At 36.3% G+C, this 12,289-nt stretch overlaps 2 protein-coding genes across 18 annotated transcripts in view; one reads left to right on the top strand and one right to left on the bottom strand.

Annotated features, from left to right (window-relative positions):
- Window positions 1–12,289, top strand: part of ANKS1B (ankyrin repeat and sterile alpha motif domain containing 1B) — a 1,072,204-nt gene that overhangs the window by 299,522 nt on the left and 760,393 nt on the right. The gene's annotated exons all lie outside the window — the stretch shown is intronic.
- FAM71C (family with sequence similarity 71 member C) lies at window positions 246–2,652 on the bottom strand. The gene is made up of 2 exons (XM_019835379.2): window positions 1,336–2,652; window positions 246–622 (listed from the first exon to the last, which is right to left on the bottom strand). Exons 1-2 carry the CDS (start codon window positions 1,948–1,950, stop codon window positions 509–511), a joined length of 729 nt encoding a protein of 242 aa, XP_019690938.1. The 5' UTR covers window positions 1,951–2,652; the 3' UTR covers window positions 246–508.

Genomic DNA, 12,289 nt, shown 5'->3' with positions numbered 1-12,289 from the left:
GGGTGATATTTCTTTCCTCCACAGTCTTGGATAAGGTGTCCATCTCTGCACCACGTGCAGTATAGGACTTTGAGGCTATTTCCGAAAGAGTCAATCCTGCTGAGTGGAGGTCTCTGACTTCCATCCTGTTCACTCATGTAGCCTTCACTCTGCAAGATTGTAATAAAGGGTCCCAATACTGAGCTGTTAGCTGCCTTTACAATGGGCTTGCCAGTAGTTTCTCTTCTTGGAATCACCATATTTATTCTGCCCTCTGGGAAGAGGCCAGTATCTCCTACTGATGTGCTGGAAGTACCCTCTCAAGACAAGAAAGGCTTGCAGCCCTTGCTAACAATAGTATTAAGACATGTTGAATGCACCCATTGTGGCTATTCTAGCTGTGCTTCCTCCTGGATCTGTAAAGGCTGCTCCTGTCGCCATCCCTGCCCTTTTATCAAATGCTATAGGCTTTGTGACTGCAGAAGTATGTGAACTCTTGAATGCAGTATGTGTGGGAGGCTTGATGAATTCATTCCTCCCCAGCATAACCATAATAGGTGGTCCCAAACACTGTAGGGTTCATGTGAAGAGTCTTGATGCCAACTTGATCTTGATCCCTTCCATAGACATGAATGACATTTGCCTGTGGGGGAAGACAAACAAGTGAAATAAAGAAAGTGAGGGCAGAAAGGTCTGTTTCTTTTATTCCTATAGCTAAACAACAGGGGCTTATGATAAGAATTTTGAGGTCTCAATCCAATCTCCCATTTGTTGCAGGAATTCCGCTCTTTAGTATCTCTACAATGACCATGATGATCATTCCAGTTTTGCTCATACAATTCCAGTGCCAGTGAGAGCACTGTTATAATTCACCAGTGAATATCCTCATAGACTACTTTTTATACCCTTATGTTAGTATTTCTGCTGGCCAAATGGTATGCACTTTAATATTCTGATAGCTACTAAACATGCACACAAACACATCCCTCTGCCACTGATGTATGCAAAATCAGTACATGGTGGTAGAGGCATTACATCCCACAACATATCAGCCTACCTGGATGTAGCAGTGTATGTTCAAGAATAGATGGTCAGGATGCCACACATGGCGACACAGTATTGGATATGAAATTAAGAGTTAAGGAAGCTAAGGAAGCTCTGAAATACAGCCTTGGGGAACACTCTGAAGCACTCCCCAATGTGACATGGCCTACAAATGGAGGCTCTTGTGGCCCTGAACCATCTACATGCAATGCATTTTCTAGGTAAGCCTCAGTACCAATGGCTCTGCAGGACTTTCATCTCTTCTCCTTCAGCACTCTGCCCCCATCTTTTAGAGTCTTTGCGCAGACTTACCCCTGGGCTCTTGTTCTTCTCTTCAAACCCAGTTATGTCCAGTGTGTTCCCAATTGGGATGGCCTGGGAACCACTGTAAGCCTCTACTGGTGGTCTCAGAATGTAAACGAGGTTTTCCCAGTGGACAAAAAGATCTCTTGTGTTGGAAGGGGGACACAACTGAAGGTAAAAAGAGCGGCCAGTGGCAAGCTTCAGGTGGAGCTGTTGCTTTTTACCATTATGGATGGATATCGTTACAAACTTCAAGGGAAGCAGCCTGGTTAGCTCTAAGATCTGTGTAGGCTTGTAACCTTTTTCCAGGGTGGCAGGGCCATATCTGTTATAGTCATCACACATAGCAGCTGGTCGGGCCAGCAGCATGACATCAGGTAGTGTGAAGTGGGGGCTGGTGCGAACGATGCCCACAGTTACCATTCGGGCACGGTTGTGCACATCAATCACTTCTCCTTTTTTGCTGACCTGTATAAAGTCACTCTCAAACATTGGTGCATACTTGAATATACTATACTCCCCCTTGTACAGTTGTTGCTGCAGTTTCCCCATGGAGGTATTAAACATACCCATTGCAGGGCTGCTTTGGGCTGTGTAATGTGGTAACTTAAATTGGCTGTTCATGGCTATTTTTTGCCACGACAGCTCCTAGGGGTCCTCCACACCTTACCACACTTTGCAGGGTGTCCTCTTTCCCTGGTTTCTCTAGCAAGTGGGCTAGCAGTGGTCTTCTGCAGGCTTTTTTGTCTCTGAGCAACTGAGAACAGGGTGGGGGTGCTAATTACCAATTTCTCAGTGCTAGAGACTATTGTATCTGCACCATACTGCACTCTGCCTAGAGAATGGAGATGTTGGGGTGCACAGATGCCAGGGCCCCAGTAGGTGTTACCATATGCAGATGTTGAGGAGTAGAGGTCAGGGCTCCAATAGATGTCAAGGTGCACAGATGTTGGGACCCCAGTCGATGTCAGGGTGCACAGATGTGGAGGCCCACAGAGGTTAGGCCCCAGTAGATGCTACAGTGTGCAGATGTGGAGAAGCAAGAGATCCAGACCCCAGTAGATGTCAGGGTTTGCAGATGCTGAGGCACGTAGATGTTGGGGTTCCAGTAGATGTCAGAGTGCACAGATGTTGAGGCATGCAGATGTTGGTATTCACTTGGAGTGGGGAGGGGCCTCCTCTTGAGCCTGACACACTGGTTCACAATAACCTTTGCTCTTTTGGATTCCACAACTCACCGCCAATTGTATTCGTACTGCTCCTCTCCTCCCAAACCTAAGCCTCCACCTAGGCCTAAACCACCCTGAAGGACCCCTTATGTCCTCTCCTGCCCATTGTGACCTGTGCTTACCCCACACTCCTTTGTCTCTGTCACCCAACAGCCCCTCCCTCAGAGAAAGGACACTGTCCTCTCCACCTCACCCCACCTGTGCTCAGTACCCCACCCTGCTTGCCACAGCTCAGCACACTTCCCTCCCCCAGGGATCTCCCTCCCCCATCTATGGATCTTAATACATATTGGCAAATTGGTTTCAAAAAGGTTTAGGTAAAGTTTCTGTTATACAGAAAATATACACGTTCTCTTATCCAGTTTTGTAGCCAATTAGAACTAATTGTAGGCAATTTACTTCAAAGAGAGAATCGGACAAGTTGGTAAATAGGTTAGTACAGGGTGTTTATCAAGGTTTATTGTTGCAAAAAAAGATTATAAACCAGATTAATATCTTACAATAAGGGTTTAGTTAAATAAATTATGGAGCATTCTATGCTAGAATACTCTGCAGTCATAAAAATCATTATGCAGTTCCCTATTTGACATGAAAAGATTTTTTTTTTCTTAAAAAGAGCAAAGCAAACATTTCAAACTACATAAATTGTGGTCCAATTTATGTAAGATCATCTGTGTGCATGTTTGCATATGAGGGTATGTTCAGTGAAATGTTTAAAGTGCTTATCTCTGGGTACTGTAATTTTTATTTTCTTTACACTTTATATTTTTATTAGGATAATTATTATTTCTATTAGTGGGAAAAATAAAAATATTTTTATTAACAATGTCTATTTTTACAGCCACAATAAATTTTATGTTTTGATACACCCTCACATTGCTGATGAGATATTTAAACTTTTTCCTAGACATCTGTATTCTGACTTTACAGTGAAAAGAGCCTTAAAGATTACATTTATGATTTGTCCTTACCCACTATCAGATTATATGTGTGTGTATATATATACATATATATATATATATATATATATATATATGTATGTATATAAACTCTGAGAAATTTTGCCAACTATTATAAATGTTGTCAATTGAATAAGATTAAAATCTCTCTATTGGCATGATGGTGTACATAACACACACATACACATACATATGAAAAGCCATAGTTTTTGAGACTTTAGTTTTTTCTGTAGGTCAAAACAAACATTTTTCTTCCCTTCATATTGAAATATCTGGTTATTTCTGTTAATATGAGTATTTTTACTTTAAAAAGATTTTCACGTATCAATAACAATGTTTACTGGCCTGTTTAAGGTCTGTATATCTTAATTTCTACTTTATGTCCATATTACTTATCTTATAATTAGAAAAATCAATAAGCCTAATATACATTTAGTAATCGAACTAACATTTTAAAGATATTGCACTAGTTTTGGTGTTTTTTGAAAAGAATAAGTAACAATGGGCACTATATAATTTAATTTAGATGCTTTAAAAAAATTAAGTGAAGATATACCTGTTTTCTTAAAAGCACTTTTATGCCATGCACATGTATTAGCAAGATATTTATCTTAGGGTTACATTAGAGCATGAGTTAATTGCTTTGTCTCCAGGGAAATAAGAAACTATAATACTTATAGGGACTATGAACTTTCAGAAAATTTTCCAAACCAGTCATTAGTCCAACAACAGTAGAACTGCTATTAATCATCCTGATGATCATGATGTGTAGCATTCTGGGAAATATCTCTAATTTTAATTAGTCTGATATAGTTTATCAGACTCCCCTAGCAATTTAGAAAAATACCTTATTAATATTTGCCTCAATATTTAAGAAGTTCAGATGGCTAAATAAAAAGCTACCTAAACCTGAGATTAAGGAATTCTTTTTATGAGAATGCATCAGCTTTCTTTTTTCTTTTTTTAATGTTTTATTTTTTATTTTAGAGAGAGAGTGAGAGGGGAAAAGAGAGAGAGATTAGAGAGAGAGAGAGAAAGGGAGTGAGAGAGAGAAAGAATCTTAAGCAGCCTCCACAGTCAGCACAGAGCCCACTGCACTGAGGGTCTTGACTCCATGACCCTGGGATCATGACCCGAGCCAAAATCAAGACTCAGATACTCAACTGACTGAGCTACCCAGGTGCCCCAGGAATGCAGTAGCTTTTTTTCAGGCTTGCTTTTAGAACAGATTTCCATGCAGTTCAGCATTAGATATTATTAAAATAAGTTTATTCTCACTGTCCTCTACATTAGAGTTTGTGTCATCTAGTAAATCATTTAACTTCCCGAGGTCTTATTTTTCTCATCCTTGAAATTGAAATGATTCGTTAGGTATCTTTCAGCTTGAGAATAGTTATGATTTTTATTATAGGGGTTTAACTTTTTCTGCCTGTAATGAAGCTTCTATGTACTTTGGAAATACTCCAAACAATAATAATTAGTCGAGGAATTATTCAGATCTCAACAGCTCTGGGAATTGTATGATTCAATATAAAATCTTATTCTGTTGCTGAACTTCTTGCTGAAACTTTCAGAAGAATCAACATTCAAAATGTAAAAATGACAAAATATTACCTCAGTAATTTGGGCAGTGAATGAGGGGAGTACTTAAAACAATGTAATTGAACATACGGGTTAAACATTTTAGATACAGTTTAGTTAATGAACATTGTTTATCCGCTGTGGTAGGCAGATTAGTTTCCCCAAAAGATTTCACATCTTGATCTTCACAACCTGACTCTGTGACATTACATGGTAAAGGAGCTTTGCAGATGCAATTAAGTTCAGGATCTTGAAATGCGGAGATACCATGGATTACCCACATGGGTCCAGTGTAATCACAATGGTCTTTATAAAAAAAAAAAGGTCAGAGTCAGAAGGATAAGTGATGATGGAAGCAGAGGTTGAGCGATACAACCACAAATCAGTGAATGCAGGTGGCCAAAAAGCAGGAAGTGAATTCTCCTCTGGAGCCTCCAGAAAGAACAAGCTCTGCCCAGTGAAAATCATTTTGGCCTTCTAGATGGATTATACTCAGAACTTGACCCATACCTACTTAGATGATGAGATTTGGGACTTTTGAGCTGATAAGATTTAGAGGAGATTCTGAGTTTAAATTGGTGCTTCAATGGGTTGAGACTTGGGAGAATGTTGAGATGGGGATGAATGGATTTTGCTGTGGATGAATGTGATCTTTGGGGGGATGAAATATAATAAATAATAATGTCCCCCTCTCTTTATAAATGTCCATGTTCTAATATCTAGAAACTGTGGATATGTTAACTTGTGTGGCAAAAGGGACTTTGCAGATGTGACTAAGGATCTTAAAATGGGGAGATTATCCTGTATTGCCTGGGTGGACCCAACATAATCATAAGGGTCCTTAAAATAGGGAAGATGATATGATGAAGAAAGAGAAAAAAAAATTAAATATTACATTGCTAGCTTCAAAGATGGAGGAAGGAGCTATGAGTCAAGGAATGTAGGTGGCGTCTTGAAAATGAAAAAGTCTGGAACAGATTCTCTCCTAGAGCCTCCAGAAGTAATAAGCCCTGCTGACTCCTTGATTTTAGCCCTGTAAAACTCCTTTCAGACTTCCGATCTCAGTAACTGTCTGAGATTAAATTAATATTGTTTTAAGCTACTAAGTTTGTGGTGATTTGTTACAGTGGGTAATGGAGACTAATATAGTGACTGTGGAAATTAGGTCAGTAGTAGACTTTTCATCTGTTACCTACTCATTCAAATAACAGAAGCATGTTTTTTTTGTGTATAGGCAGAAGGCATGAGATGTGGGCATTTACAGAGGAATGTATTTTAGCTTTAATATCAAGCATTCATTTGATCTAGGTTTTTATGATTTTATGAGTCATTTTAATGACTTAAAATAATTGGACTAAAACTTTACCATTGGAAAGTCTTCATTTTGTATATTTTTAGGAAATTATTATCATACTGATAATGATAATAGTAATGCTAACAGTAGAAGCTAGCATGTGGGGTGCCTGGGTGACTCAGTCTGTTAAGCATCTGACCCTTGATTTCAGCTCAGATTATGATCTCATGGTTTGTGAGATAGAGCCCCACATTGGACTCCTTGCTGACAGTGCAGAGCCTGCTTGGGATTCTCTTTCCTTCTCTCTCTGACTCTCCCCATCCCTCTCAAAACAACTAAATAAACTTAAAAAAACCCAATAATATCTGGCGTTTATTGAATGACTAGCCCATGCCAGGTATGGTGAGAGGCACTTTACATTCCTATATCTCCTAAATTTCACCACAATTCTATTATTATTCACTCACTTAACTTTGAGAAAATTGAGTTTCAAGAGATTAAGTAACTTCCGCAAGTTTGCATATCTATAATGCTTGATCCAAACCCATGTGAATACTTTGTTAAATTAAAAAAAAAGTTTTAAAGGGCCCATTTTCTCACAGTAAGCTAAATCTGCATATTGTCTACTGTTCAGTATTTTCCACTGTAGCATTTCTCTGTTGAAGAGTATATCAGTAATTACTGATGTCACTCTTTCTTAGTGTGTATTCAATTGATTTATCATCTTACATTGTGTTTCCAGGGTAGTTGATCTGTTAAAGATATTTATTATTTATCTTAAAGATTAAAAAATTGTTGGCTTGATAGGAATCTCTGTTCATTTAGAATCCCTCCACATTTTTCTCTTCTTTTATACATTCATCCATGTATTTATTCTATAAATGTTTACTGACCATTTGTTACATGCAGGGTATAGAGCACTAAACAATATAAACATGCATCATGCCCTCATGTTGTTTTAAATTTTGTGCCAGGTAACTGTGAATGATATAAAATAAGGATTATATATGATTTCTGCCCTGATTAACCTTAAGATTTAGTTCAGGTCATTATCCTGACTGCTATTTATTGGTTGTATAATCTTAGACAAGTAACTTATGCTTTGCTTCCTATAATTTAAAATGAGAAGGCTATTTTTCTGTTTATAGGATTGTTATAAAGATTTTAAAACATAAATGTAAGTTTCTGTATAAATTCCTTCCTATACAAATGCAAACTGATCTTTTTCTGTTCAGTTCTTGGTTTTTGAAAATAACAATCTGGCAATTTTAATAGGGTTTGCAGAAGAGTATGTAGAGTGCAAACTAACTTCATAATAAGTGCATTAAGAGAAGAATAATATTTATTTGTGTTTCGAAAGCCTGGCAATATGTATACTATGCTAATACTATGTTAATAGTTGTTATAGTTGTATCTAATAGTTAAATCTAATCCTTAATATATCAGAGGGACTCTAACTTCCTACTTTATATACTTAAACATTGTTTGGATTATTTATAATAAGCAATCTAATTTTTTAATGAATGTTTTATATTTTGTGAAAAAAATAAATGCCATGAGTTGTAAAAAGTCATGCCAATTCCTTATGTCACCATGAGTCCCCATAGAATAGTTTGAAAATAATTGCTTGCATCTGTCCATCCATCTATTTATTCACCAATCCCATCAATTCACTCATTCATTAATTAATTTTTCATGTAAATCTATACTTTTCGAGACATTTTTGGTGCAGTTGTCTTTAAATTTTAAATTGCTCTTTTGAGAGGATTATGTAGAGACAGCTGGAAGACACTGTGGGATGAATTGTTTGTGGATTGTCTTTGCATAATTTTTATTAATGACATCAATGATTATTTCTCATTGTTTTAAATCACGTTTCCCTGATTATTAGTGAGAAGGAATTTTTTCCCCCAAATATTTTTTGGACATTGGTATTCTTTTTGTGTGAATTACATGTTTATTTGGCTTGCCATTTTTAATTTTAATTTTTATTTATTTAAAACAATTATTTATTTTGAGGGAGAAAGAGGACAAGTGCATGAACGTGTGTGCTAGCAGGGGAATGGCACAGAGAGGGGGAGAGAAAGAATCTCAAGCAGGTTCTCCACTGTCAGCACAGAGCCAGACACATGGCTCAATCCCATGAACCATGAGATCATGACCTTAGCCAAAATGAAGAGTCAGAAGTTCAATGGACCGAGCTACCCAGGCACCCCTAACATTTTTTATTTTTAGAAGAATTTATTTATAAATGTATTTTAATACAGCTAATCCTTGTTGTTTGTGGATTATGTACTTGTGAATGTGCCTACTTGCTGAAATTTATTTGTAACCCTCAAGTCAATACTTGTGATGCTTTCAGATCATTCATGGACATGCAGAGAGCACTGAAAATTTTGAGTCTCTTGATGCACACATTTCCAGTTGAATAGGTAAAGCTCTGCCTTCTTGTTTCAGCTCTTAAACTGCATAAGCAGTTTTCATTTTCTCAGCCTATTTAGTGCCACTTAAACAATTTGTGCTATTTGGGGGGGGGGGATTTCACTGTTTAAAATTACTCTCAGTATGGTGCTGAAGTTGTGCCTAGAGTTTCCCGGATCTCAAGAAGGCTGTGATTGATGTACCTTCTGAGAAAATATGTGTGTCAGATAAGCTTCATTCAGGCATAAGTTGTAGTGCTATTGGCTGTGAGTTGTGTTTATTAATCAAAAAATATATGTTGAATAAATTATCTTTAAATAAAAACACATATCTAACAAATTATATATTGATCAGTTGATGAAAATGCTGTGACCAAAGACTTGCAGGTACCTAACCCTGTATTACTCCTAAGAGCAGTGATTCAGTATTTGCTAATTCAGTGGTCATGGTGACTTTGTGAAACAAAACTACTGTGAAAGTGAGAATTCACTGTATAGTCGGGATATCAAACTTTGTGAAAAATATTTCAAAACAATGTTTCCTCAATTCGTTGCTTGCCCTTTATGTTTCTTTTTTTGTGGTGCAGAAGTTTTCATCTTCATGAAGCCAAGATTTTAAAATACATTTATTTAACACTTCTGCGTTTTGTGTCTTGTTTAGGCTGACCTTGACCAACTCCACAATCATAAAAATAGTTTGCCATCTTTTCTTTATGTGAAACCTTGGTTCGTGAGCATAACTCATTCTGGAAACATGTTTGTAATCCAAAGCACTTGTATATCAAAGCAAATTTCAAGAACCATTGGTTTAGTTGTAATCATGTGATGTTTGGTGTCAGGTACTACTCGTATTGCAAGACGTTGCTCGTTTATGAAGTTAAAATTTATTAGGAATGCTCATCTTGTGGAACACTCACAGAACAAGTTACTCACAATCCAAAGTTTTACTGTATATGTGTATTTTACCTGTGATTTTGCTTGCTGTGGTTTCAGGTACCCACAGTCAATCACAGTCCAAAAGCAGATGATCCTCTTTCAGATGGATTTGTTAGAAGGTCAATAGTAGCCTAACACTTATGTCACAATGCCTGCATCATTCACCCCACTTTATTTCATCATGTAGGCATTTTATCATCTCACATCATCACAAGAAGGATGAGGACAGTACAATTAGGTATTTAGAGAGAGAGATGACATTCACATACCTTTATTATGGTATGTTGTTAAAATTGCTCGAATTTATTACTGTTGTTAATCTCTCACTGTGCCTAATTTATAAATTAAACTTTATTATAGTTATGTATGTATAGCAAAAACCATAGTTTATATAGGGTTTGGTACTATCCATGGTTTCAGGCATCCACTGGGCGTTTTGGAACATATGCCCTGTGGATAAAAGGGAGCTACTATATGTATGTGTGTGTGTGTGTGTGTGTGTGTGTGTGTGTGTGTGTGTGTATATATATATATATATATATATATATAAAATTTGGGGGTGAGGAGGAACCCAAGATAAATTATAGAATTAAAATACATATATATGTATAAATAAATACAATGTATAAATAATATATAATATAAGTATATAATTATTAACTGTATAATATAAGTGTATAATTATTAACTTTGGAGAGATATACAAACAAACTTATCTGTATAAATAAACACACACACACATATATATATGTGTATTTTTAATTCTATAATTTATCTTGGATTCCTCCTCACCCCCAAATTAATAATTAGTTGTACCAGCACCATTTATTAAATAGCCTAGCCTTTTTGTTTTGATTTTAAATGTTATATTGCATTCATTTCCCTTTTTAATTTTTTTTAAAACTGTGGTAAAATACCCATAACAGAGATATTGCAATATTAGCCAGACAGTACAGTGATGTTAAGTTTATTAACATCATCGTTTAATCATTCTCTAGAACTTTTCAGTCGTGCAAAACTGAAATTCTGTGCCCATTAAACAATAACTCCCCATTTCTTCCTACCTGTAGCGCCTGGCAACTACCATTCTGTTTTCTATATCTATGATTTTTACTACTCTACGTATCTCAAGTAAGTGGAATCATCTAGTATTTGTCTTTTTGTGACTCAATTCACTTAGCCTAATGTTCTCAAGATTATCCATGCTTTAGCATGTGTCAAAATATCCTTTTTAAAAGCTGCATAATATTCCATTGCATGTATATATCACATTATGCTTATCCATTAGTTCATCAGTGGATACTTGGGTTACTTCCACCTTTTGGCTCTTGCAAATAATGTTGCTGTGAATACGGATGTGCAAATACCTCTTCGAGACCTTGCTTTCAATTATTTTGGACATATACCCTGAAGTGAAATTGCTGGATCATATGGTAATTTTATTTGAAATTTTTTTAGGAACTGACATGCTGTTTCCATAATGGCTGTAGCATTTCACATTTCCACCAATAGTACCCAGTGCCCAAGGTTCTAATTTTTTCACATCCACATAAATACTTTTATTGTATTTTATGTTCTTTTTTTTTAAATAGTAGCCATCATAATAGTGTCAGGTGACATCTCATTGTGGTTTTGATTTGCATTTCTCTAATGATTAAGTGATGTTGAGCATCTTTTCACGTGCTTATTTATTCGCCCTTGTATATCTTCTTTGGAGAAATATCTATTTAAATTCTTTATTTTAAAAATTGGACTGTTTCTTTGTTGTTAAGTTGTAGGAGTTTTTGGTATAGTCTGGATATTAATTCCTTGTCAGATATATGATTTGTGAATATTTTGTCCCTTTTCATAGATTGCCTTTTTATTCTGTCAATTGTGTCCTTTGAAACACAGAAGTTTTAAATTTTGATGTAGTCCAGTTTATTGCTTTTGCCTTTGTTGCCTATACTTCTGGTTTCATATCCAGGAAATTATTGTCAAATCAAATGTCATGAAGATTTCACCCATTTTTTTTCTAAGAGTTTTATAGTTTTAGATCTTACTTCCTGAGTTTTTGCTAGGAAAAATGTCAAATTTAGAGATTAATTAGGAGAAAATTGGTGTTTTTACAATATTGTATCTTCCCTCTCAGGAGTATAACATAAATTTCTATGTTTTCAAGTCCTTTTTTATGTTGTTAAGTAGCATCTAGTTTTTTTTATATGTAGTTTTCTACATTTAATGGTTTTATTTTTATTATTTCATATTTGTTTCTATTGTGAATATTTTTCCCATTGTATTTTTTTTTTAATTTTTTTTTCCACATTTATTTTTTATTTTTGGGACAGAGAGAGACTGAGCATGAATGGGGGAGGGGCAGAGAGAGAGGGAGACACAGAATCGGAAACAGGCTCCAGGCTCTGAGCCATCAGCCCAGAGCCTGACGCGGGGCTGGAACTCTTGGACCGCGAGATCGTGACCTGGCTGAAGTCGGACGCTTAACCGACTGCGCCACCCAGGCGCCCCTCCCATTGTATTTTCTAACTGGTTTCTGCTAGTAGATAG

Source organism: Felis catus, chromosome B4, assembly GCF_018350175.1.
Source record: "Felis catus isolate Fca126 chromosome B4, F.catus_Fca126_mat1.0, whole genome shotgun sequence".
NCBI lineage: Eukaryota > Metazoa > Chordata > Mammalia > Carnivora > Felidae > Felis > Felis catus.
The sequence above is the reverse complement of the archived record's forward strand: the minus strand, read 5'-3'. Positions and strand labels throughout refer to the sequence as shown.